General features: G+C 44.5%; 1 protein-coding gene across 2 annotated transcripts in view; it reads left to right on the forward strand.

The window, feature by feature from the left end:
• adgrl4 (adhesion G protein-coupled receptor L4) overlaps positions 1-25,874 on the forward strand; it is a 142,763-nt gene that overhangs the window by 113,581 nt on the left and 3,308 nt on the right. For both annotated transcript variants that reach the window (XM_069939370.1, XM_069939368.1), the window contains 2 exons: positions 15,020-15,111; positions 18,798-18,966. In XM_069939370.1, coding sequence (XP_069795471.1) covers positions 15,020-15,111; positions 18,798-18,966 — 261 coding nt within the window. The remainder of the gene's footprint in view (positions 1-15,019; positions 15,112-18,797; positions 18,967-25,874) is intronic.

The following is a 25,874-nucleotide window of genomic DNA, read 5'->3' on the forward strand; positions in this document are numbered from 1 at the left end:
TTAGGGGATATGGGGAGAAGGCAGGTAGGTGGAGTTAGGTCATAAATTAGATCAGCCATGATCGTATTGAATGGCGGAGCAGGCTCGATGGGCCATTTTTGGCCTACTCCAGTTCCTACTTCCTATGTTCCTATGTTCCTATATCCTCTTGTTTGAATCTCCTCCACTCTCAATGGAAAAAGCTTATCCACATTGACTCTATCTGTCCCTCTCATAATTTTAAATACCTCTGTTAAATCACCCTCAATCTTCACAACTCCAGTGAATAAAGTCCTAGCCTGTTTAACCTTTCTCTGAACCTCAAACCTTGAAACCCAGGCAACATTTTTGTAAATCTCCTCTGCACTCTCTCTATTTTGTTGATGTCCTTCCCATAATTCCGCGACCAGAACTGCACACAATATTTGGCCTCACCAATGCCTTATACAACTTCACCATGACATCTCAACTCCTGTACTCAATACCCTGATTTATGAAGGCCAACAAACCAAAAGCTTTCTTCACCACCTTATCTACACATGACTCCACTTGCATGGAATTATGTACCAGAATTTCTAGATCCTTTTGTTCCACTGCACTCCTCAATTGTCGACCATTTAACGTGTATGTCCTATTTTGATTAGTCCTACCAAAATGTAACACCTCACATTTATCAATATTAAACTCCATCTGCCATCTTTCAGCCCACTCTTCTGACTGTCATATAATCCACTGCAAGGTTTGATAACCTTCTTCACAGCCCATAACACCACCAATCTTCATATCATCTGCATATTTGCCACCTTATCATCTAGATCATTAATATATATGACAAACATCATGGTCTCAGTACCGAATCCTGAGACTCTCCACTAGCCACTGGCCTCCAATTTGTCAAGAAAATTTCCACCACTACTCTGGCATCTCCCATCCAAACATTGTTGAATCCATTTCAATACTTCAACCTTAATACCTAATGATTGAACCTTCCTAACTAACCTCCTATGCAGAACCTTGTCAAAGGTCTTACTAAAGTCCATATGGACAACATCCATAGCCTTCCCCTCGGCAACCTTATTAGCAATCACCTCAAAAAACTCTATAAGATTTGTTAGACATGATCTGCCATGAACAAAACTGTGTTGACTCCTCCTAATCAATCCCTGTCTTTCCAAATAATTGTATATACCATCTCTAAAAACACTCTCCATTAATTTACCCACCACCGACGTCAGACTCACAGGCCTATAATTACCAGGTTTACTTTTGAAGCCTTTTTTAAACATTGGAACAGCATGAGCCATCCTCCAATTCTCTGGCACTTCCCCTGTGGCCAGTGACATTTTAAACATTTCTGTCCGAGACCCCGCTATTTTGACACTAACCTCTATCAAGGTCCTAGGAAAGATTGAGTCAGGACCGGGAGATTTATCCACCTTATTCTCTTTAAAACAGCCAGTACTACCTCCTCATTAATCTGAATATTTTCCATGACTTCACTACCAGGTTTCCTTACTTCACCTGGCTCAATATTCCTTTCCTTAGTGAATAGTGAAGAAAAAAATCATTTAAAATTTCCCCTCTCCCTTCTGCCTCCTCACATATCCTACTCCTCTGATCCTCAAGGGACACAATTTTATCCCTTACTATTCTTTTAGTTTTAATGTACCTGTAGAAACCCTTTGGATTTATTTTTACCTTACCTGTCTAAGAAGCCTCATATTTTATCCTTTCTAATTTCTTTATTTAGTTTTTTTTTACATTCCTTATATTATTCATCTATTCCCAACTGTTATAAATATCGCTCTTTCTCTGAACCAAATTCCCAATACCCCTTGAAAACCGAGGCTCCCTATATTTTCCAACTTTTCCTTTAATCCTCACAGGGACATGACCAGCTCTGTGTACTCTCAAAATTTCCCCTTTGAGTATCCTTGATTTATCTCTTGCCTCCATCCCCGAAAATAAAATGCTCATGGATTGTTGTGCCCAAGTCTGACTCCCACCTGTCCCTTATCTGATGTAAGCTCGGCTTTGAGCCCTCACTTTGGAATAGGAGATACATCATTGAAATAAAATTACGTGAATTCCCCCTTTGAATTAGAATCTCCATATCACTATACAGGGGTAGGGCCATGAAAGGTCTCAAATTATCCCTTAAGAAAGAACTGAACTGAAGATAACAGAAGGAAGTCTTATTTGACAAATCATATTTATTCCTCAGCTGTTCAAATGGCATGAGGTTCCTCTGTTCATAACAATCCTCCGTACACCTGATCCCCTTCTGGCATCAGGTGTTCAGGACCTTATTATCCAGAGTCAAGAGTATTAATTTGTTCTGGGACAAGGACATTTTAGGAGCTAGGCCTACCTTTAGTTTGATGCATTGAGTTATTTTGTTGCCATGTCTGAATTATCTGTTTAATATTGGGTTATCTGTTTCCCTTAATATCAATTTAGTGTCCCATTATATATTAACTCTCCTATTATCTTTTCTCCTACCGTGTGTAGTCCAATTTATGTCCAGGAGGGGGTGTCACCTCCCTCACAGAGAGAAGTTAATAACCTTGACTGGGCCACCCAATAATACTTTTTGAAGTCTGATCATTAACCTCCAAGTTCATAACCCCAAGTCAATTTTACCATGGAGACCCTAGGCTCCTTACAATTCCACAAGAACGTCCTGACACATCCGTTGAGCATCTTAAAGAAGCTCTGGGGCAATGGGAAGGGCAAGGACTGAAATAGATATTGCAGTCTTGGCATCACTTTCATTTTAACACAATTAACCTTGCCCACCAAAGTTATGGCCAGGATTTTCCATCTCTCCCAATCCTCCTCAATCTTGCAGAGCAAAGGGAGATAATTGAGTTTATCTTTGGCTTGGCCTCGCGGACGAAGATTTATGGAGGGGTAGCGTCCACGTCAGCTGCAGGCTGACTTACTCAAATGCTTATCTACTTTTATCCCCAAATATTTAATGCCCTCTTGCAGTCATTTAAGCTTCTCGTTGGGAGGAGAAAAGAGAGAATTACTGCTGTTGAATCTATTTCCATGTAGTTAAACAAGAAAACCTACAGACGCTGTAATTGTAGCTCAATGCACAACAGTGGCGGAGAAACTCAGCAGGATCCTCCACGCTCCCTTTGATATATCACCAATGTTTTGGGCCTGAGGCCTTCATCGAGGTGTGAGTAGTTCCCAAACCCCTTCCCTCTCCACAGGAACAGAGGACACACACAAATTGGAGGAATGGCACCTAATATTCTGTCTGAGCACTCTCCAACCAAACGGAATTAACATCAACTTCTCCAGTTTCCGTTAATTCCCTCCTCTGTCTGTCTGTTTATCTCTCTCTTTCTCTCTCTCTCTCTCTCTCTCTCTCTTTCCCTATCACTCTGTCTTCTTTCCTCCAGCTCTCCACCCCCTTCTCTCTTTATTCCGAAAGCTATCCCCTTCTCCATCACTTCCAGGCTTTTTTCTCACCTGCCCTCCCACCCATATCCACCTATATCTCCTTGCCTGTTGCCCTGTCCCATTCCCCACCATTGTATTCAGGCTCCTGCCTACCTTTTGCTCATACCTCGACCAAGGGCTCAGGCCCAAAATGTTGGTTATGTAACTTTGTTTCCTATAGACACTGTGGGACCTGCTGATTTCTCCAGCATCTTTGTGTTTTGAATCTATTTCCATTGCTTTTACAGAGAGGGTAGTCCTGATAACAACACCCTTGTGACTCTTTTGTAAATTACCCTGAACCTTTACCGTCCACTGGTCTTGTAAACCAGGGGCTGTGCGTTCGTTCCTCACTGGGGCCTCATTTCTGTGAGGGGTACTGGACAAAGTGGCAACTCTCTGTCTTCTTTGCATTAGCAAAGTTAAAGAATTTCATCTACGTTGCATTCTAACTGTAGTATTACATGACAATAATGGAACCTGTACCTTTACCCCCTTTTGACACCCACCCCATTCTTTTACCAGAAGCATTTTCTCTCTTCATTTTGACATGAGTCATTGGCAGGCAAAATACCTCAATGAAACCTTCCCTCCGCAACAGTTAAGATAAAGAGGCACCCCTGCAAACTGTGTGGAAAGGATCCAGTGGTGCAAGAACACAGCTCACCACCTGTAGTCAAGGGCTTAGGGCTGTGCAATAAATGCTAGCCTTCCAAGTAAAGTGCCCACATCCCAAACAATGAATAAATTAAAAAATGCAAACTCAGTTTCAACATTAAAGAAAATGGTGATTGAAGCTGGTACAATTGTAGCATTTAAGAGGTTTCCAGACAGACTCATGAATATTGCAAGAGATGATGGATATGGAGCATGGCCAGGCTAACAGATGAGGTCACGGGTGAATGCAGGTGGGAGGGTAGAAGAGAAAGGAAGCTGAGAAGTGCTGAGGAGAGGGAGAGGTCTCTGGCAGGAGAGGAAAGTGGCTGGGGAGCTGGATGTAAAAAAGATAAATAGACTCAGGAGTGGGGTTTAACATAAATTAAAGAAGTTGATGTTGATGCCATCTGGTTGGAGAGTGTCCAGATGGACTATCTGTTGATTTTGCAATTGGCCGGTTCCTTGTGAAATATCTGCTGGAATCCCTTGCAAATACCTTGAAACTGAGTCTGCCACCAGGTCATTTCAGAGGACAAGTTTTTAAATTTTAAATGGAGACATACAGCATGGCCGCACTTTGGTCTTGGACTTGTCACGTCTGCCATGTTCTCTCTCCCTTGAACTCCTCCGGTGTAAGGTGGCGGGGGAGGGGGGGGGAATCGGTGCTCGTCTCTGCCTTTCGCTGAAGGTATCTTAGAACAGCCCATCCTGGCAAGAAATGCAAATCAGCATTGCCTGTGTCATGAAGCCAACATTTTTCAGATGGCCTGGAATCCGAATTTCTATTTCGAGTTAAGAAGGTACTAAGGATGCATCAGCTCCTCGGAGCGATTGCAGTTGTTTCTTGACCACACATTTTGTGCTATTCCAAATCCTCAGACTTTTGCCTTAAAGATCCTTCGATGAATACAAGCAAGAAATGGTTGCCATATCCCTGTAAGATCTTTAATCACCTTTAAAGTACTTGCATTTTTCAAAGAGCTATAATCACCATTATATCCGGGATTTTTTAATTACGCCAAGCCAGAGATATATCCTGTACAACTCTGTTAAAATAATTGGTTGAGAACATGTTGAACATTTGCACGGTGCGGCTACAAACAATCGTCTATCATAGGATTCTGTTTCAGTCTTGTTCAGATAACTAACGAATATCAGATATTATTGCCTATATCCTTTATAACAGAAACTGAACTCTGATTTAATGGTTTTATAAGGAGATTGGAACATTTTATTTGATGAGAAACTCCATAGCCATTGCAGTGCAGGACAATTAACTCACTGGGGTTTCTGCTAATCCAAAGTTGAAGCCCACCCAGATCCTCTTGTGGTCTGTAGCACTTGTTGTTTCAGTTTTTTTTGGTTCCAGTGCACAACTATTTGAACGGCACGGTTGGCCTAACATTTAGTGCAGTGCTCTTATAGCACCAGTGATCAGGTCCGGGGTTCGAATCCCGCACTGCCTTCAAGGAGTTTGTACGTTCTCCGTGGGTCTGTGGGGGCTTTCCCCAGGGGCTCCGCTTTACTCCCACCATTCAAAAGCCTTCCGGGGATTGTAGGTGTAATTGGGCAGTGCAGGCTTGCGGGCCGCAAGGGGCTGTAACAGTGCTGTAGGTCTAAATTTAAAATTTAAAAAAACATCCCATCTGAAATGACCTGGTGATAGATTCTGCATGGGATTGCAGAAGATATTTCACAAGGAGCAGGCCAATTGCAAAATCAACAAATATTCTGTCGGGACACTCTTCGACCACACAGCATTAACGTCCATTTCTTTAATTTATGTTAAACCCCTTCCCTCGAGTCTCTCCCTTTCCCTATCCCTCTATCTCCTTTCCTCCAGCTATCCCTCCCCCTCCCCTTTCGTCTCCTATCAGCTACCTCTCCCCTTCCCTTTCCTCTCCTATCAATTCCCCTCCCCCTCCCCTTTCTCTCCTATCAGCTATCCTCCCCCTTCTTGGCTTTTTTTATCTTCTACCCTCCCATCTGCATCCACCTGCGACCTCTTATCTGTTAAGACTGTGCTCCTCCCCTTTCCCTTTCTCCCTCCTCTCCTCTCTTTCCCCCCCCCCCCAACCTGTTAATTCAGTGGCTTGTCTGTTCTTTGCTCATTCCTTGATGAAGGACCCAAGCCTGAAACTTCGGTTACCCTTTATCTCTTATGGACGCTGCATAACCTACTGAATTTCTCCAGCACATTTGCACTCAACCACAGTGTCTACAGACTTTATTGCGCAACATGAAAAAAACTAGAGATGTTGGTAATAGAGATAAAGTTGTACCATCTGAAGCTAGCCCTTCAGTCCAGCACATCCATGCTGACCCTAAAGCCCATCTATACCATCCCCATTTGCTGTACATGCCAATTCAAGTTCTTGTCTAAATATTCCTTAAATGTAACAATTGCATATGGTCCCACCTCCACTGGCAACATCTTCCAAATATCAACCAGTCGGTGTTTAAAAACTTTCCCCTAAAATCTCCTTTAAAACTCCTTTCTCTCATGGTGAGGTTGAAGATGATTTTATTGGAACCATAGAACGTTACGGCATAGAAACAGGCCCCCTCAGCCCTTCTAGTCTGTGCTGAACCATCTTTTTTGCCTAATCCTACTGAACTGCACCCACTCCATAGCCTTCCATGCCTCTCCCATCCATGTACCTGTCCAAATTCCTATTAAATGTTAAAATTAAGCCCGCATTCACCTCTTCCTCTGGAAACTTGTTCCACACCCCCATCACTCTCTGTGTGAAGAAGTTCCCCCTCATGTTCTTCATAAACATTTCTCCTTTCATTCTTAAACCATGTCTTCTGGTTTGTGTCTCACCTACCTTCAGTGGAAAAAGCCCATCCGTCTCTCACCCTCATAACCATATAACCGTTTATGGTGCAGAAACAGGCCACGTCAGCCCTTCAAGTCCGCACCGGTTCACTAGAATAACTCCACAAGCTCAACCCTCCCGCTCTCTGCCCATAACCCTCCAACCCCCTCACCTGCATGTACACATCCAATCTTCTCTTAAATGACAGAAGGGACCCTGAAGCAACCATCTCATTCGGAAGATCATTCCATTCTGCCACCACTCACTGAGTGAAAAAGCCACCTCTAATATTTCTCCTAAACTTTGCCCCCTTACCCTTAACTCATGGCCTCTGGTTCCAACCTCCCCTGCCCTCAGGGGAAAGAGTCTGTTTATGTCTAGTCTATCTATTCCTTTCATAATTTTAAATGCCTCTATCAAGTCCCCTCTCAGTTGTCTACATTCCAATGAATAAAGTCCCAGTCTCTTTAATCTCTCCCCCCTGTTATCCAGATGCTGTAAGCCAGGCAACATCCTTGTAAACCTTCTCTGTACCCTCTCTACCTTATCTATATCATTTCTATAATTTGGAGACCAGAACTGAGCACAGTACTCCAAACCTAGCCTCACCAATGCCTTAAACAACTGCAGCATCACCTCCCAGCTCCTATAATCTAGACTATGATTTATGAAGGCCAGCGTACCATACGCCTTCTTAACCACCCTGTCTACATGGGAATCCACATTCAGTGAACTCTGTACCATAACCCCCAGGTCCCTCTGCTCCTTTGGGAGCTTCAATGCCCTCCCCTTAACTGTATATGCCCTATTCTGGTTATTTTTACTGAAATGCTACACCTCACACTTGTCTACATTGAATTCCATCTGCTATCTTTCAGCCCACTCTTCCAAACAAACCAAATCCTTTTGTAATCCAAAAAAATCTACCTCATTATTCACCACTCCCCCTATTTCCGCATCATCTGGATATTTTCTTACCCAGTTAACCACACCTTCCTCTAAATCATTAATATAAATAATAAACAAGGGACCCAGCACCGATCCCTGAGACACCCCGCTTGTCACAGGCTTCCAACCTGACAGACAGTTGTCCACCATGACTCTCTGCTGTCCATCTCCTAGCCACCTCTGAACCCATGTCACAATCTCTCTACTAATACCTTCCTTATTAACCTTCCATGTGGAACCTTAGCAAAATCCTTACTAAAATCCAAATAGATCACATCCACCGCTCGACCTTCATCCACTTTTTTTGTCACTTCCTCAAAAAACTCAACAAGGTTCGTCAAACATGACTTTCCTTTGACAAACCCATGCTGGGTGCCCCTAATCCATCACTGCCTATCCAGATATACGTATATACTATCTCGAAGAATACCCTCCATAATCTTCCCCACCACCGAAGTCAAATTCACTGGCCGATAATTACTTGACCTTCACCTACTGCCTTTTTTAAACAACTGAACTACATTTGCAACCCTCCAATCCTGTGGTACTACCCCCTCCTCCAGTGATCTTTGAAAAATCACTGTCAGTGCCCCTGCTATTTGTTCCCTGACCTCCCTTAAATTCCTGGGAAAATTCCCATCAGGACCAGGAGACTTATCCACCTTAATTGACCCTGGATGCTCCAAAACCCTTGCTTTACTAATCCCTATCCTTTCCATAACTAAGCCCTTTGCCTCTCTTGTATAGCCCAATGTCCCATTCCCTCATGAATACCGTCAAGAAAAAATTGTTCAATATTTCTCCCATCTCATATAGTTCCTTTCATAGATCACTGTAAAAACCCTTAGGATTTACCTTCGCCTTATTAGCTATGGACTCCTCATTCCTTCTTTTTGCCTTTCTAATTTCCCTCTTACAGTTCTTCCTGCAATCTAAGTAACGACCATATATCTCCTCAGTCCCTTGTTATTTATATTTGGTATAGGCCTCCCTCTTGTCCCAAACAAACTTATTAATTTCACCAGAAAACTACGGCTCCCTCAAACCTTCAGTCTTCCCTTTTGGCTTGACTGGAACATAAAGATCCTGTACTCTCAAAATCTCACCCCTATATGCCCTCCAAATTTCCTTTGCATCCTTTCCTGCAAAAAGATCAGCCCACACAACTCTCTGCAAGTCCCTTTCTCATTTCTCCAAATCTGGCCGTCTCCCCCTCGAAGACCTTCAACCTCAGACCCAACCTTTCCCTTTCCATCATTAAGCTAAAGCTAATGGACCCATGATCACTGGATCCGAATGTTCTCTCCAACGCACACCTCCATCACCTGCCCCATTGCATTCCAAAACAACAGATCTAACACCGCTCCCCCTCTAGTTGGCATCTCAACATATTGCTACAAAAAGCAATCCTGAACACAATGCATAAATACTAAGCCATCCTGCCCTTTTACTGACTGCGTTTTCCAATCTATGTTTGGAAAATTGAAATCCCCAACCAACAACACCCTATTTCTACTGTACATCTCACCTATTTCCTTGCACATTTGCTCTTCTAGTTCCCTTTCCCCATTTGGAGGCCCATAATATATCCCCATAATAGTAACCTCACCCTTCTTATTTTTCAGCTCTACCCACACTGCCTCCCTCGATGAGCCCTCCAGTCTACCTTGCCTCAGCACTGCTGTAATATCCTCCCTAACAAGTAATGCCACACCGTCCTCTCTTAATCCACCAATTGCCAGTCACAACCCTCATTCATTATAAAGGCCACAACATCATAATGCCACGTGTCAATCCACACCTTTAGCTCAACCAACTTCCTTACTACGCTCCTCGCATTAAAATAAATACATCTCAGGGATCTCCTACATCCTACTTTCTGCCTATTCTCCTCTCTACCATTCTCACAATTATCACTACAACATCTTTTTATTACTTCCTGCTGTTCCTCCTTCAAATTATTTAAACATGTCTCTATCAAATACCTCTATCAAATATCCCCTCATTCATCTACACTCCAGGGAATAAAGTCGTAACTTGTTTAACCTTTCCCTATAATTCAGTTGCTGAAGTCCCAGCCACATCCTAGTAAATCTTCTCTGCCCTCTTTCTATCTTATTGATATCTTTCCTGTAGTTAGATGACCAAAACTGCACACAATTCTCCAAATTTGGCTTCACCAATGTCTTATACAACTTTACCATAACATCCCAACTCCTGTCCTCAATACTTTGATGTATGAAGGCCAATATGCCAAAAGGTCTCTTTACAGCCCTGTCCACCTGTGACGCCACTTCCAGAGAATTATGTATCTGTATCCCCAGGTCCCTCTGTTCTACCGCACTCCTCAATCCCAGACCATTTACCGTGTATTTCCTTTCTTGGTTTGTCCTTCCAAAATGCAACACCTCACACTTGTCTGCAGTAAATTCCATCTGCCATTTTTCAGCCCATTTTACCAGCTGGTCCAAATCCTTCTACCAACTTTGAAAACCTTCTTCACTATTCACAACGTCTTCAATCTTAGTGTCATCTGCAAACTTGCTGATCCAATTTACCACATTATTATCCAGATCATTGATATAGACAACAAAAAACAATGGTCCCTACACCGATCTCTGAGGCCCACCATTAGTAAAGAGGCCTCCAGTCTGAGAAGCAATCATCCACCACCACTCTCTGGCTTCTCCCGTCCAGCCATTGTCGAATCCAGTTCACTACTTCGCCATGAACATCTAGCTTTTGAATCTTCCTGACCAATCTCCCATGTAGGACCTTGTCAAAGGCCTGACTAAAGTCCAAGTAGACAACATTCACAGGCTCTCCTATGTTAACTTTCCTGGTCATACACATTGTGCAATGTACACCAAAGAGTTGTGAACTCACCCAGTAACACCATTGGCATTAACCTCACTCCATCAAGGAGATCTATAAGAAGTGGTGTCTCAAGAAAGCACCCTCTATCATGAATGACCCTCGCCACCCAGGCTATGCCCTTTTCTCACTGCTACCATAATGAAGGTGGTACAGGAGCCTGAAGACACACAATCGACAGGACAAAAAATCCACCATCAAATTTCTGAACGATCAACCTATAGACACTACCTCTCTTTTCCTCTTCTTTTGCACCAGTTATTTATTTTTTTAAATCTTGTATTTTCAGAATTGTAATTTATAGTAATTTTGCACCTTGTTCTTCACAGTACTGCTGCAAAACAGTTAATTTAATGACACATGTTCAAGACAAAAAAGCCTGATTCTGATCTGCACCAAAACACTTACTGGCTGCAGCCGAACAGGTACTTGTAAAGAAAAGCTATAAAAGTAAATAAACTGAATGACAGCAAATTAAAAGAGATAAGAAAATACATTAGATAGATAATAAATATTCAAAATAATCCTCGTGTAAAGGAAGTGCCCTGGAATAGTGCAGTCTGTCCTTTTGGAACAGTCGGTGATTTGTGTAACAAGGGGAGGCTCGACTTGAACTTGGAGTGCTGGTTTTCAGGCTTCTGTACCTTCTGCCTGTGTGTGGTGGTGAGAAGAGCTTGTGACCAGGGTGATTTTCATATTGCTTTTGTGAAGCAGAATCTCACCTAGAGTCAGATAGCATAGAAACAGGCCCTTAGGCCCAACATGCCGGCCAAACCATCAGATCCACACTAGACTCAGGTCTCCTGCGTTTGCCCCATATCCTTTTCAACCCAACCCATCCTATTTATGTATCCATCCATTTTTTTTCTTAAATATTCCAATAGTCCCTGCCTACTTCATACACCCACCACCATCTGCGTTTAAAAAAAAATCACCCCTCAGGTTTCTGTTAAATCTCTCCCCCCTTATCTTAAACCTATGTCCTCTGGTTACCCAATCCCCTACTCTGGGCAAAAGACACTCTGCATCCTCTCATGATGTTGTCCACCTCTATGAGAAGACCCCTCGTCCTCCTGCTTCCAAGGGATAAAGCCCCAGCCAGCTCAACCTCTCCCTGTAGCTCAAGCCTCCGAGTCCTGGCGACATCCCTGTAAATCTTCTCCACGCCCTCTCCAGCTTTTCTCCAGAGCAGTGACCAGAACTGAACTCAATGGGCCATCAGAAATGACTATTACATTTTTAGTTCATTCCTTTCCAAAAGAAATAAACCCTCTACTTTTCCAGGTAGTCACCAGGTCTGAACCTTCAGGGAGACCGCCTCAGTCCTCAGCATTTGTGAGACATAATTCCCCACACACAAAACCATGCTGATAATTCCAAATCAGTCCTTGCCTTTCCAAATCCTGTCCCTCAGAATCCTCTACAGAGCTTCCCACAACTGATGTCTCGTTCATTGGTCTGTCATTGCCTGGCTTGTCCTTGCAGCCTTTCTTAACATTAGCTATGGCTGTTCCTAGTTCTGGTCTGCCTGTAAAGGCCATTCAGGATCTGGCAATAGATGAGAGGTCAGGTTCAGTTTCAACCTACGTTTTCTTGATTTTGAGACAAAAAAAAATTCTGACTAACAACAGTTTCTATGTCTCCTCTGTTACATCCCTCTTCATGAGTAAAATCCTCCAATCCAGGCAAATCCCCGGTGAAACTTCTCTGCCCACTCTCTAAAGCCACCACACATACCGTGTTGCGTGGCAACAGGACCCGCAAACAAGTCTGGCCTGACCGGTGTTTATTTGGAAATTTGCAGAATACTGTGCCAATCTGTCCATCTAAAATAAAAACTGAAAATGCTGGGAAACTCAGCAGATGAGGCAGAGCCGAGGTAACCATGGTTTACGGTTCAGCTTGTTCACTTCATTATTATCTCTGGTCCAGCACAGCTGTTTCCAAATATTGGCAGAAATTTTTGAACATGTAATACCGTTTACTGGATAACTATTGCTTTGACACTACCTACCCAATTGAAGGCTATGCTTTCTGGGACTGCAACTGTGCACAGCAAGGTTAACAGAACTAGGACTTCATTTTGCAGCGAAAAAGGATGAGAGGTGAGTTATCAGATTTTACAGTCATGAACAAGTCATGAAATTTGGTGTTTTGCGGCAGGATCATAGAGCAAACATTCATATTATAAATCATCTTACAACATTACCATATATAAATACTTAACAGTGCACGAAAAGTAAGGCAGTGTCTTTGGTTCATTGATAATTCAGGAATCTCATGGCAGCGAGGAAGAAGCTGTCCTTGTGTCACTGAGTGCTCGTCTTTAGGCTCCTGCACCTTTTCATCCGATGGGAGCAGAGTGAAGAGGGTGGTGGGGGTCTTTGAAGATAGTGGCTGCTTTTTTTAAGCCACCACCTCATGTAGATGTCCTCGATGGTGCCTGTGATGTCGCAGGCTGAGTTAACAACCCTCTGCAGTTGATTCTTGCCCTGAGAGTTGGCGCCTCCGTACCAGGCAATGATGCAACCAGCCAGAATGCTCTCCATGGCACACCTGTAGAAGTTTTCAAGAGTTTTTGGTGACATACCAAATCTCCTTGGACACCTCACAAAGTATAGCCACTGGCAAGCCTTCTTTGTGATTGCATCAACATGGAGGCTTCAGGACAGATCCTCACTCAGGAATTTCATGTTCTTGATCCTCACCACATACCGAGCCCTCAATGAGGACTGGGTTGTGTTCCCCTGAAGTGCATACTCATCTCCTTGGTTTTAGTAACGTTGAGCACAAGGTTGTTGTTGTTACAACATTCAACGAGCCGATCTATCTCCCTCTTGTATGCTTCCTCATTGCCGTTTGTGGTTCACCCGGCAATTGTGGAGTAATCGGCAAACTTTTAGATGGTATTGGAATGGTGCCTGGCCACAAAGTTATGGATGTATAACAATTAGAGCAGTGGGCTAAGCCCACATCCTTGGGGGGCACCTGTGTTGAAGATCAGTGAGGAGGAGGCGTGGTTTCCAATTCATACTGACTGTGGTCTTCCAATGTGAAAATCAAGGATCCAGAGTGGAGTACAGATACCCAGAAATTTTTGACCAGCACTGAGGGAATAATGGCCGAGCATAGTCGATGAAGATCAACTCTATGTAGGAATTGTTGTTTTCGAGGTGATCCAGAGCTGAGTGGAGAGCCTGTGTGTGTATCTGCTGTGGAGCAGACTGACCATTTCTCTCCATGGACTCTGCTTGACCTAGCTGTGTCCCTCCAGCTTCCATTTGTTAACACAAGAGTCCAGTTGGTAAGCCAATGTTGTGCCGTGATTGGCTGCTGCCGGCTGGACATGCCTCCCGAGGCTGATCCTATCCAGAGCCCCTTGCAGGCTGCCTCTTTCTCTTTGCTTCAGTCAGTTAATGAAGTTGATGATTGATCCAGTCTTTAGTTAATAAAAGCCTGATAGCTTCACAACTTCAGCTTTTATGATTACTGATGGTGCATCAGAGCACAATTTACAGCTTTCGTGTTTCTCTTTATCTTTATCAATCGTTTAGAAATACCATTAATTTTCCAGTGCCTTCATCGGTGAACAAGATGAATTGTAAAACAGGCCAAATTTCCTTCCCCTGACTTTGTCACGTCTTTGCCTTCTTGCCCCATTCTCTGAGCCATTCGCTTGGGCCCCAATCTCTCATTCGCTTGTAAACATTTCTCTCTCTCGCTCTCTTTACCTCGCTCCCTCTATTAAAGATTTTTCCACTCTATTTCTGCACCTTTGTTTCTTCCTTGGATTAATTTTGTTCCTGTCTAAACATGTATTGCTCAATGTCCATCACAATGTCTCGTTATTCCGCCCTCTCTCAATCACCGTCTGCCTCCTACTTCCCTATCTCCTTCATGTCGTTCTGCCTGGCTTTTAAAATTTAAGTTTAGACATACAGCACAGTAACGGGCCCTTCCGGCCCACAAGCCTGTGCCACCTCAATATCCCAATTACATCCTCCGTTCATTGAGGAGAGCGGGAGAAAACTGGAGCACGAGGGGAAATCCCTGGATATGGGAGGAATGTGGAAACCCCTTACAGACAGTGACAGATTCGCACCCAGTTCGCTGGCCGCTATGCCAACTGTTCCACCACTTTGCTTTTCCTTTGGTCATAGATGTTGCCATGCAAAGGAGAAGAAAATGTCAAAAATCTGTTTCATATGGTTCCCTTTGCCCATCTATCCCAGCCTTTGTCTCTCATGTCCTTAACATGTCTTACCTTATCCATGTGTCCTCAGGTCAATCTCTTGGCATTCGGAGTCATTATTTACAAGGTATTCCGACACACATCCATTTTGAAGCCAGAAGTGAGCTGCTACGAAAATATTAGGTAAGTTTGAAATTAAAAATTGTCCATTTGAACTTGTTTTGGGCATTTAAACTTATTTCCAATCTTAAATTGGAAATTTGCTTAAAATTAAATACTGGACAACACAGTTTTTCATAAGGTTTGCTTCCTGGACATAAAGATAATTTCATATTTGCTGTATCACGTAGGAAGTTGAAGAAACATTAAGATTTATTGAATTTAACATGTTTATTAACATAATGACGCTGACGCATTGCGTTAGATCAACGGACCTAAAAATATTTTGCCGCTGATTTTCGTTTGTGCTCAGCATCTGATGCCTCTCATCTCAGTGTCCAACAATAGTCGGCCAGCACTAAGGGATTCCAGTTGCCCTGATACTGCTTTTCCATGGTCGCAATGTCCTGGTGAAATCTTTCACCGTGTTCGTCACTGATTAGCAGGAAAGTCCATTGGGAAGACAATGTGGGCATTGAGAAGGGGTGGAGAAGGGCATTGAGAAGGGGTGGAGAAGGGCATTGAGAAGGGGTGGAGAAGGGCATTGAGAAGGGGTGGAGAACGGCATTGAGAAGGGGTGGAGAAGGGCATTGAGAAGGGGTGGAGAAGGGCATTGAGAAGGAGTGGAGAAGGGCATTGAGTAGGGGTGGAGAAGGGGATTGAGAAGGGGTGGAGAAGGGCATTGAGAAGGGGTGGAGAAGGGCATTGAGAAGGGGTGGAGAAGGGCATTGAGAAGGGGTGGAGAAGGGCACTGAGAAGGGGTGGAGAAGGGCATTGAGAAGGGGTGGAGAAGGGCATTGAGAAGGGGAGGAGAAGGGCATTGAGAAGGGGAGGAGAAGGGCATTGAGAAGGGGTGGAGAAGGGCATTGAGAAGGGGTGGAGAAGGGCATTGAGAAGGGGTGGAGAAGGGCATTGAGAAGGGGTGGAGAAGGGCATTGAGAAGGGGTGGAGAAGGGCATTGAGAAGGGGTGGAGAAGGGCATTGAGAAGGGGTGGAGAAGGGCATTGAGAAGGGGTGGAGAAGTGCATTGAGAAGGGGTGGAGAAGGGCATTGAGAAGGGGTGGAGAAGGGCATTGAGAAGGGGTGGAGAAGGGCATTGAGTAGGGGTGGAGAAGGGCATTGAGAAGAAGTGGAGGTCAGCATTAGGAAGGCATGGTGGGCAATGGGAAGGGATGGCAGGCATTGGGAAGGCATGGCAGGCATTAGGAAGATGTGGTGAGCATTAGGAATGCATGGTGGGCATTGGGAAGATATGATGGGCATTGGGAAGGCAGGGTGGGGATTGGGAATATGTGGTGGGCATTAGGAAATCAGGTGGGCATTGGAAATATGTGGGCAATAGGAAGGCATGGTGGGCATTGGAAAGATGTGATGGTATTGGGAAGGCATGGTGGGCATTGGGAAGATGTGGTGGGTATTGGGAAGGCATGGTGGGCATTGGGAAGATGTGGTGGGTATTGGGAAGGCACGGTGGGGATTGGGAATATGTGGTGAGCATTAGGAAGTCAGGTGGGCATTGGAAATATGTGGCGATAGGAAGGCATGGTGGGCATTGGGAAGATATGGTGGGCATTAGGAAGGCACGGGTGAGCAGTAGTAAGGGGTGGAAGATGATGTGTTCCTGGCTTGTGTAATCCTGTCGAATTACGCAAGCACGTTCTAGTTCTCACCAAAGTGACAAAGGCCAGCTGACACCGGGATTATGAAGTGGTTAAAGCTTTTTAAATTTAAATTAAAATTTAAAAATGTTAAATTTAGATATACAGCACAGTAACAGGGCCTTGAGCCCATGCTGTCCAATTACATCCAATTAACCTACAACCCTGGTACATTTCGAACGGTGGGATGAAACCAGAGCCCCCGGCGAAAACCCACGCAGACACAGGGAGAACGTACAAACTCCTTAAAGACAGCACAGGATTTGTATCCTGGTCCCAATCGCTGCCGCTGTAACAGTGTTGTACTCACTACTATACTCTCCATGCCACCCTACCACACAAACTGTGCTGCTCATGGTTGTTCCGGAAAGTTAACAACAGTCGCAGAGGCAGCCTTATTGCCTTCACACTAACTAAGGTGCACTGTGTAATGAACTGGGATTCACTCAGTGCGCTGTACTGACAACTCATCCTGCCTCCCGGCTCCTCCTCCTGGGGCTCGTGGATAACCCTGGTTTCCCACCTAAACCCAGAACCCCTCTGGAGCCTGTTCATGAACCCAACCTGTGTTGTAAGCTAATAAAAGTGTTAGTTCTCCCTCCATTCAAGTGTGAGCTTTTATCTACACTACACACTGGCTTCCAAAAGGAACAAGTGAGGACTAGCTTGCACATTCGGAAAGTGTATCAATCCTCACTGACTAATGGTCACTGCACTAGAAGTGACAACAGTGCAATGCAACCCAAACCACCTTCCAAGTCTGTTGGCAGCTGGAGAAATGATTGAACCCTGGAATATGTACATATGTCCAAAATTCTATTCCAAAGATTCATGAAACTCAGAGAAAAATTAATGATCTTACCTTTGTCTTCAGTGAAAACACAGAAATGCCGGAGGATCTCAGCAGGACTCTCAGCGTCCATAGGAAGTAAAGATAGATAGCCAACATTTCAGAGAGCTTGAAGAAGGGCTCAGGCCCAAAACGTTGGTAATCTATTTTGCCTCCTGTGGTTCCTGCAGGACCTGCTGACTTCTTCAACCATTTCGGCATTTTCACTACAATCAAAAGCCCTGCACACTGTTGTGTTTCACTCGTCTTTGATGGATGATTTTTTTTTTGTTAAAAGAAGTGTGACACCAGCGTGGAATGGGAACTGCTCCAAGGAGCTGTGGAGGGTAATGAATTATGCTGCCTTTGCTCTGTCCCAGCTGACCTCTCTCTGTAACTTTGAACTTCTGTACCGTGCCTCACTTCCTGTACTGAGTTTGAGCTGTCAAGCTGGATTGCTCACATAACAAACTCAATCACAGCAAAACAAACTTCATCACTGCATCTTGGTACATGTGACAATTAACCTGAACTTGAACATGAAGTTGAAACTTAAGGAAAGATGATAAATCGAGGTACCAACCTTCAAAGGAGCATTAAAAGCCATGAAGAAGACTCTGTAAGATATCTGAGGAGATTCAGTATGTCACCAAAGATGCTTGGAAATGTCTACAGGGAGAGCATTTCGGTTGGGTGCATCACTATCCGGCGTGGAAGCGCCAACTCTCAGGACAAGAAAAACTCCGGAAGGTTGTTATCTCAGCCTGCGACCCCAGCGGCACCAGACCTCACTCCATTGGGGATGACTACAAGAGACAGCATCTTTAAAATGCAGCCTCCATCCTCAAAGACCCCCACCACCCAGACCACGCCCCTCTTCACTCTGCTACCCTTGGGGGAAAGGAGCCTGAAGGCGGGCACTCGGTGCCACAAGGACAGTTTCTTCCCCGTTGCCATCAGATTCCTGAATGATCAACGAACCAAAGACCCTCCTTCACTCCATCTTTTTATTTTTCTTGTGCTACTTTTATTTATTTAGCAAGGTGGTTTATATAAATATTGCCGCAAAACAATGAATTTTGCAGAATGCTTGTGAAAATAGATTCTGACTGCGATTCTGAACGCCTGTTCCTCAGTCATATTCGACATGTGTCCTGAGGCCCGTTTTAACCATCTTACACTGTGCAGATGTCACTCTAACGACCTCTCATCCTGTTTTCCAGGTCATGTGCTCGCGGTGCTCTGGCTCTTCTCTTCCTCCTCGGTGCTACCTGGACCTTTGGCGTGTTGCACATCATAAAGGACTCGATGGTGACAGCGTACCTCTTCACCATCTCTAATGCATTCCAAGGGATGTTCATCTTCGTATTCCTCTGCATCCTGTCAAAGAAAGTAAGTGCCGCCTCTGCACGAGAGCGCAGACCGGAAGGGCGGCGCTGTGGCTCGGGTTCAGTCTCCGACCATGGGCGCTGTCCATGTGAACCTCACTTGTTCTCCCTGTGACTGCATAGGTTTTCACTCCCCCCCGGGTGTTTCAGCTTTCTCCCACTTCTCAAAGGCGGGCGGGATGGTAGATTAACTGGAGATGGTCGATTACCAGCAATGTGTAGGTGAGTGATAAAATCTGTGGGAAGTTGTGGGGACTCTCAGAGGATAAATAAAACGTTATTAGCATGAATGGGTAGTTGATAATGAGCAGGTATTTGTTGAACTGAATGGCCTGCTTCTGTGCTGTATGACTATGAGTGGGATAGCATAGCACCAGTGTTCAGCACCGGGGTTTGTCCGCCGAGACAGGAATCAGCTTTCAGTGCACAATTCGCGGAGGGGTGGCCTCCGAGGTTGTGGGAATGACACAAAGAACACTTGTGCTATTAGAAAATTGATCACCCCAATCCAATGGCCAAACTAAGGCAGAGGCTCAAGTACTCTTGCCAAGGGCGGCGCGGATGGCGCAACGGTGTTACAGCACCAGCGGCCGAGACCAGGGTTCGAATCCCACGCTGACTGTATGCTCTCCCTGTGTCTGCATGGGCTTTACCCGGGGACTCGGGTTTCCTCCCACCATTCAAAAATATACCGGGGGTTGGAGGTCAATTAGATGTAGTTGGGCAGCACGGCCTCATGGACCAAAAGAGCCTGTTACCATGCTGTATGTCTAAATTTAAATGTAACACTGCAGCACAGTACAGTCCCTTCAGCCCACGATGTTGTGCAACTGATGTTAACCTACTCCAGAGCAATCTAATCCTTCCCTCCCTCACACCCATTACCCTCTATTTTTCTTACACGCATGTGCCTATCTAAGAGTCTTTTGAACCACCCCCGGCTATGGGTTCAAGGCACCTCTGGGGTAATAAACCAACCTCTTTCCTAAACTTTCCTTCCCTCACCTTCAACAGATTCCCTGGAAAGGTGGGATTTGGAAAGCTTAAGTGATGTGTAAAATTCAGATAGGCTGTGCCTGTTTCTTCTGGAGCAAAGGAGGCAGAGAGATGATGCAACAGGGATATATAAAGCTATGAAAGGGAACGATAGGGTAGAAAGCAAGTGTCCGTTTGCACCGTCGAATGGCAGCGCAGACTGAAAAGGCTGAATGGCCTATTTCTGCCTCTATTTCCTGAGTTTTATCACAGAGCAAAGCGATGACCTGACTTCTCCCAGTTTATACAATTCCCCCTTTATGGCAGACATTGCATCTATGTTAAACAGCTGAAGTATTGTTAACGACCTGTACAATTAGCAACATGAATGGTACCAGAGCAACATTTTTATTACATGCTGCCATATTGCTTTGTATTGCAATGACCGCCAGATAATTGGAAATAAATAGTTTTCTAATTATGTTGCTATTCACAGTATACATATGCATTATTACCCCAGGACCTAGGAGACTGAGAGAGCGATTGGGCACGGATCCCATGATTAGTGTTAACTGACAAGTGAGTTTTGGTTGCTTGTTTGCTTGCAATATTCATTGGTAGTATACATCACCCCTAGGAATGAGCAAGCTGTGTACACTACTTCAAAAATAAATTTACAATGCTGGCATCAAACAGATTCATATCTCTGCACAATAGACTTGAATGGCTTAGTTATTGCAAAAGCAAAAATGTGTTCCAAAAGCAAGAGGTTTCTTAGAAGGAGTACATGCATGGCAAACACAATTGCAAAGTGATTGCTTTAGAGGCAGTCCATTGGGATTCAGGGTGAATCGCTTCCAGTTGAGTTCTGACGAGACCTGTGTCAACTCTGCCGCAGACGGGGAGGTGGTGCTGGATGGTACTTCCTGCATCCAACCATTTTAGCTCCCCCAACCATTCATTAAGCTCAGCCTCTTCCTCTGTCAGGGTGACACAGTTGGCCTAGAGGGCAGTACAGTTGGTGCAACGTCTTTACAGCACCAGCGATCGGCCCCGGGGTACAAATCCCGCGCTGTCTGTAAGGAGTTTGTGCATTCTCCCTGTGTCTGCATGGGTTTTCCTCAGGGGCTTCGGTTTCCGTCCACCATTCAAATCGCACCAGAGGTGTAGGTTAAAAGGGTGTAAATTGGGTGGCATGGACTCGTGGGCCGTAATGGCCTGTTACCATGCTGTATGTTTACATTTTTTAAAAATTAATATAAGTAAAATTGAATAAACAACTCATCATATTCCTCCTGGAAAGCCTTAAACTTAATGTCAATAACACCGAATTTCCGAATTTTAGGTCATTCTAACCCATCTGTTTCCTTTTATTACCTACTTCTAATCTTTCCCTCTCCCTCTAACTTTACTTTCTCCACCTTTCTTCATCTGCCCATCTCACCACTTCCCAGGCTTTCTGTCCTGTAGTCTTTATCGCCAGTAGACTCTTTGACCAGCTTCTTTCCTCCTTTATATATGTAGTTTCACCTAATCTCAGCCTAAATAAAGTTTTGACCCAAAATATTGACTGACCATTTCTACCCATGGATGCTGACCAAGCCATTGAGTCCCTCCAGCAATGATCTTGGGCAAGACTCCGGCATCTACAGCTTAACTGTTTCTCGTGGGGAGTGAGTGGTTTGAGATGTAATGGACTTAACAGACATAGAACTTCGCTGAGCACTCTTAACCACCACGGGGTTCTACCATGGACTCTGGAGGCACCATGTTTCTTCCCGGATTCTCCTTCTCCATGTTGAATGAGGGGTTTCACAACATATAACAAAGAGCATTAGCACGGTATAGGCTCTTTGTGCCAGGATGTTGTGCTAACCGATGTAAACCTACTCCACAACAATCAAACTCTTCCCTACCTCACACACATAATACTCCATATTCACCTACATCCATATGCCTTTGAATTGCACCGGCCTCCACCACCACCCTCAGCAATGCATTCCAAGCACCCTCCTCTCTCTCTGAGTGAAAAACGTACCTCTGACGTCTCCACTCAGATGTCCTCTGGTGTTGGCCAGGTTGCCAGGTTATTGGTTATATTTAAGGCAGAGATTGACAGGTATTTGGTTAGTCAGGGCAGCAAGGATTACGGGGAGAAGGCCAGAGAATGGGGCTGAGTGGGAGAATGATTTGCCTCACGATAAAGTGGTGGAGCAGACTCAATGGGCTGAATGGTCTATTTCTGCTCCTATATCTTGTGATTTTCACCCTGGGAAAAAGATGCTGGTGGCCAACCCTAATAACACTGGACAACATTTTTTTTTTCAAAAGGTTCGCTTCCTGAAAAAAATGGGGATTATGATAGACAACTTCAAGGTGAACACAAAGATCATTTCAGATTTGCTGCATCACGTAGGAAGTTGGAGAAACATTAAATGAGCTTTTATTGAATTTATCCTGTTTAATCGCATAATGACGCTGACACGCCTAAAATTGTTTTGCTGCTCATTTCCATTTGAACTCAGCATCTGATGCCTCTCATGTCAGTGTCCATCAGTAGTCAGCCAGCACTGATGGATCCTAGTTGCCCTGATATTGCTTTCCCATGGTCACAATTACCTGGTGCAACCTTTATTCCGGGGATGAGGGGGTGGATCTACGAGGAGAGACTAAATCGTCTGGGATTATACTCACTCGAATTCAGATGAATAAGAGGAAATCTTATAGAAACATTATGAAAGGGATAGATCAGAGAGAGGCAAGAAAATTGTTTTTAGTGGTAGGTGAGACCAGAACTAGGGGATGCAGCCTCAAGATTCTGGGGAGTAGATTTAGGACAAAGATGAGGAAAAATAGTTTTTCCCAGAGAGTAGTGAATGTTTGGAATTCTCTAACCAGGGAAGTGGTTGAGGCTGCCTCATTAAAGATATTTAAAATTCGGGTAGATAAATTTTTACATGATAGAGGAATTAGGGGATATGGGGAGAAGGCAGGTAGGTGGAGTTAGGTCATAAATTAGATCAGCCATGATCGTATTGAATGGCGGAGCAGGCTCGATGGGCCATTTTTGGCCGACTCCGGTTCCTACTTCTTACGTTCCTATTTTCCTATCTAATCTAAAAAATAGTGTACATGACAGGAAGATTTAGCAGGCCAAAATCCAGAAGATACACGCAAAATCTTCATTGTCCAGTGTAATCTTACGCCTGCAATTTGACTCTCATTATCTGTCTTTCCACAGGGCGTGTATGGTGCTCTACTGCTCTATGTTCTAAATTTAAAAAAATACTATAGCATGCCAATTCGGCCCTGTGAGTCCATGCCGCCCAATTTTCCCCCTATTAACATACACCCCAGTACGTTTTTTGGAGGGTGGGAGGAAACAGGAGCCCTCAGAGGAAACCTGCACAGACACGGGGAGAACGTGAGACAGCGCGGGATTCAAATCCCGGTCCCAATCACTGGCGCTGTAAAGGCATTGCACTAACCTCTATACCGACCGTGCCGCCGTTCTACACTAAGCCTGAAGATTACACCAAGATTATATTTCCCCTTCCACCCAACCACCCCCCACCCCCGCCCACACCATCCCCATCCCCGCAAATGACACCACACACCTTACACTGGCCAACCCAACCAACCTGACACATTTTGGGAATGGGGGAGGAAGCCGGAGCCAACTCACAGGCAGCACTAGAGATCAAGGATCGAACTTGGAGCGCTGGAGCGATGAGCTATTGTACTGCACCTAATTTATGGCTCCCTCAAGTTTATTACTGACAATTAATCTCAGCTAATTATGAGCCAACAGGATTATTGAGAAAGAAAAGGTCAGAATGTAACTTAACAGTAAATAGATTGGAAATCATCTTTTTGGCAGCATCTAACCTCATTATAGATCTTATTTAGCAAGGATTTCCTAATGAACAACTCCTTAATATACATTCTGCCACTGTTTAAGGTTTTATTGATTTGGACAAATATGTCATTGTTAACTGAGCTTGTCATCATATTTTTTTCAGTGCTGCAGGGTGGAGATAATCAATTATGGTTCAACCTGCTCAGTGAGGCAAGGTCAAAGTGCATGGGTACATGATTGTGCAGTCAATATTTTTTGATGCCTTCCCTTTAATCGATACTTTCAATGCTCCCTTCACTTTGCATCTTGTTTATCTAGAAGGGAGGCATTAGGGCCGAGTCCGTCTGATCGCATGGACATGGTAGGCTGGTGGAACTGATGGGGCTGATGTGTGAGCAAGTCAAGGCAAGGAGTATTATGGGTAAGGCAGGTGGACATGGAACCTGACAGTGCATGCAATTATGATCTCAAATCCAGGACAAGAAAACCCCCTCAGCAAAAACCGCATTCAGAATAGCCTAAACTGGCTGAGACAGTTTAATCTTTCCATACAATATAGGAGCAGAAGTGTTCTAGTCTGCTAGCCATTACTTCATCTTTCCGGTTGTTACATCCCTTAATTGAGGTATTATGCCCTCCTGTAACTCTGCATCTTGATGATGTAGAAACTAAATCATTTCTCAATCCGGCTCGGGTTATAGAATCAGCAATTTCAACTCCCCCCCCCCCCCCCCCACTCACCACCTCCCCATGTGGCCGATCTTCAAAATACCAGTCCTCAGTAATCCCATTCCTTGAAACAAGCTTCATCAACTTTTATATCTTGGGTTCTCGAACCCAACTTATGATCATTTACCTGTGTTTTATTTTAATCTGTCTCGAGGTGCTGTGTGACCTCACAAGTCTCTGCGATGACTCTCTCTAATCATATTTAGTGGTATAAACAACTCGGCACACCCACCCCCTTGTGCCTCAAACCATGATGCTTTAAGACTTGAAACCGAGATGGACACACATAGAACATTCAGCACCTACAGATTTTCTTGCTTAACATCACAGTCATACAGCGTGGAAACAGGTCCTTTGACCCCATTTCCCCATGCTGACCAAAATGACCCACACACCTGCCTTTGGTCCACATCCTCTAAACCCATCCTGACCATGTATCCATCCATATGTTTCTTAAATGCTGTAATAGATCCCGCCTCAACTACCTCCTCTGGCAGCACGTCCCATACACCCACCACCCTCTGTGTAAAACAGTTACCCCTCCAATTCCTGTTAAGTCTCTCCGCTTTCACCCTTAACAGGATAGCACTGGATCAGGCCCTTCGGAACATGTGCCTGCTCCAAACAAAGGAAATCTCTCCTGCCTACACATGAAATGTTGCCTGGATTGCAATATCTTGAATACGGAGAAAGATTGAGTAGGCTGGGACTTTATTCGTTGGAGCGTAGAAGGTTGAGGGAGGATTTGATAGAGGTATTTAAAATTATGAGGGGGATAGAGTAGATGTGAATAGGCTCTTTCCCCTGAGATTGAAACAAGGGGTCATAAGTTAAGGGCTCGGGGCAAAGCTTTAGGAATAATATAAGGGGAAGCTTCTTCACTCAGAGAGTGGTGGCTGAGTGGAATGATCTTCTGGAAGAGGTAGTTGCGGCAGGATCAATTCTGTCATTTAAGAGGAGCTTAGATGAGTACATAGGTGTGAAGGGGTTGGAGGGTTATGGGCACGGGTGAGGGTAGGTGGAGGTGTGAAGGGGTTGGAGGGTTATGGGCACGGGTGAGGGTAGGTGGAACTAGTGGAGTTTCACAAATCGGTGTGGACTAGAAAGGCCAATATGGAATGTTTCCGTACTGTTATATGATCCAAATCCCTCTATTCTCTGCACACTCATGTGCCCATCCAGAAGCCTCTTCAAAGTTACTAATGAATCCACTTCCATCACTACTCTTGTCAGCCCATTCCAGGCACCCACCATTCCCTGTGTTAAAAAAAAATGCCTGCCCCTCATATCTTCCTTAAACTTCCTCCCCCTCGCCTAAAGTGCATGTCCTCTGGTATTTGACATGGTCA

Source organism: Narcine bancroftii, chromosome 5, assembly GCF_036971445.1.
Source record: "Narcine bancroftii isolate sNarBan1 chromosome 5, sNarBan1.hap1, whole genome shotgun sequence".
Classification (NCBI taxonomy): Eukaryota; Metazoa; Chordata; class Chondrichthyes; order Torpediniformes; family Narcinidae; genus Narcine; species Narcine bancroftii.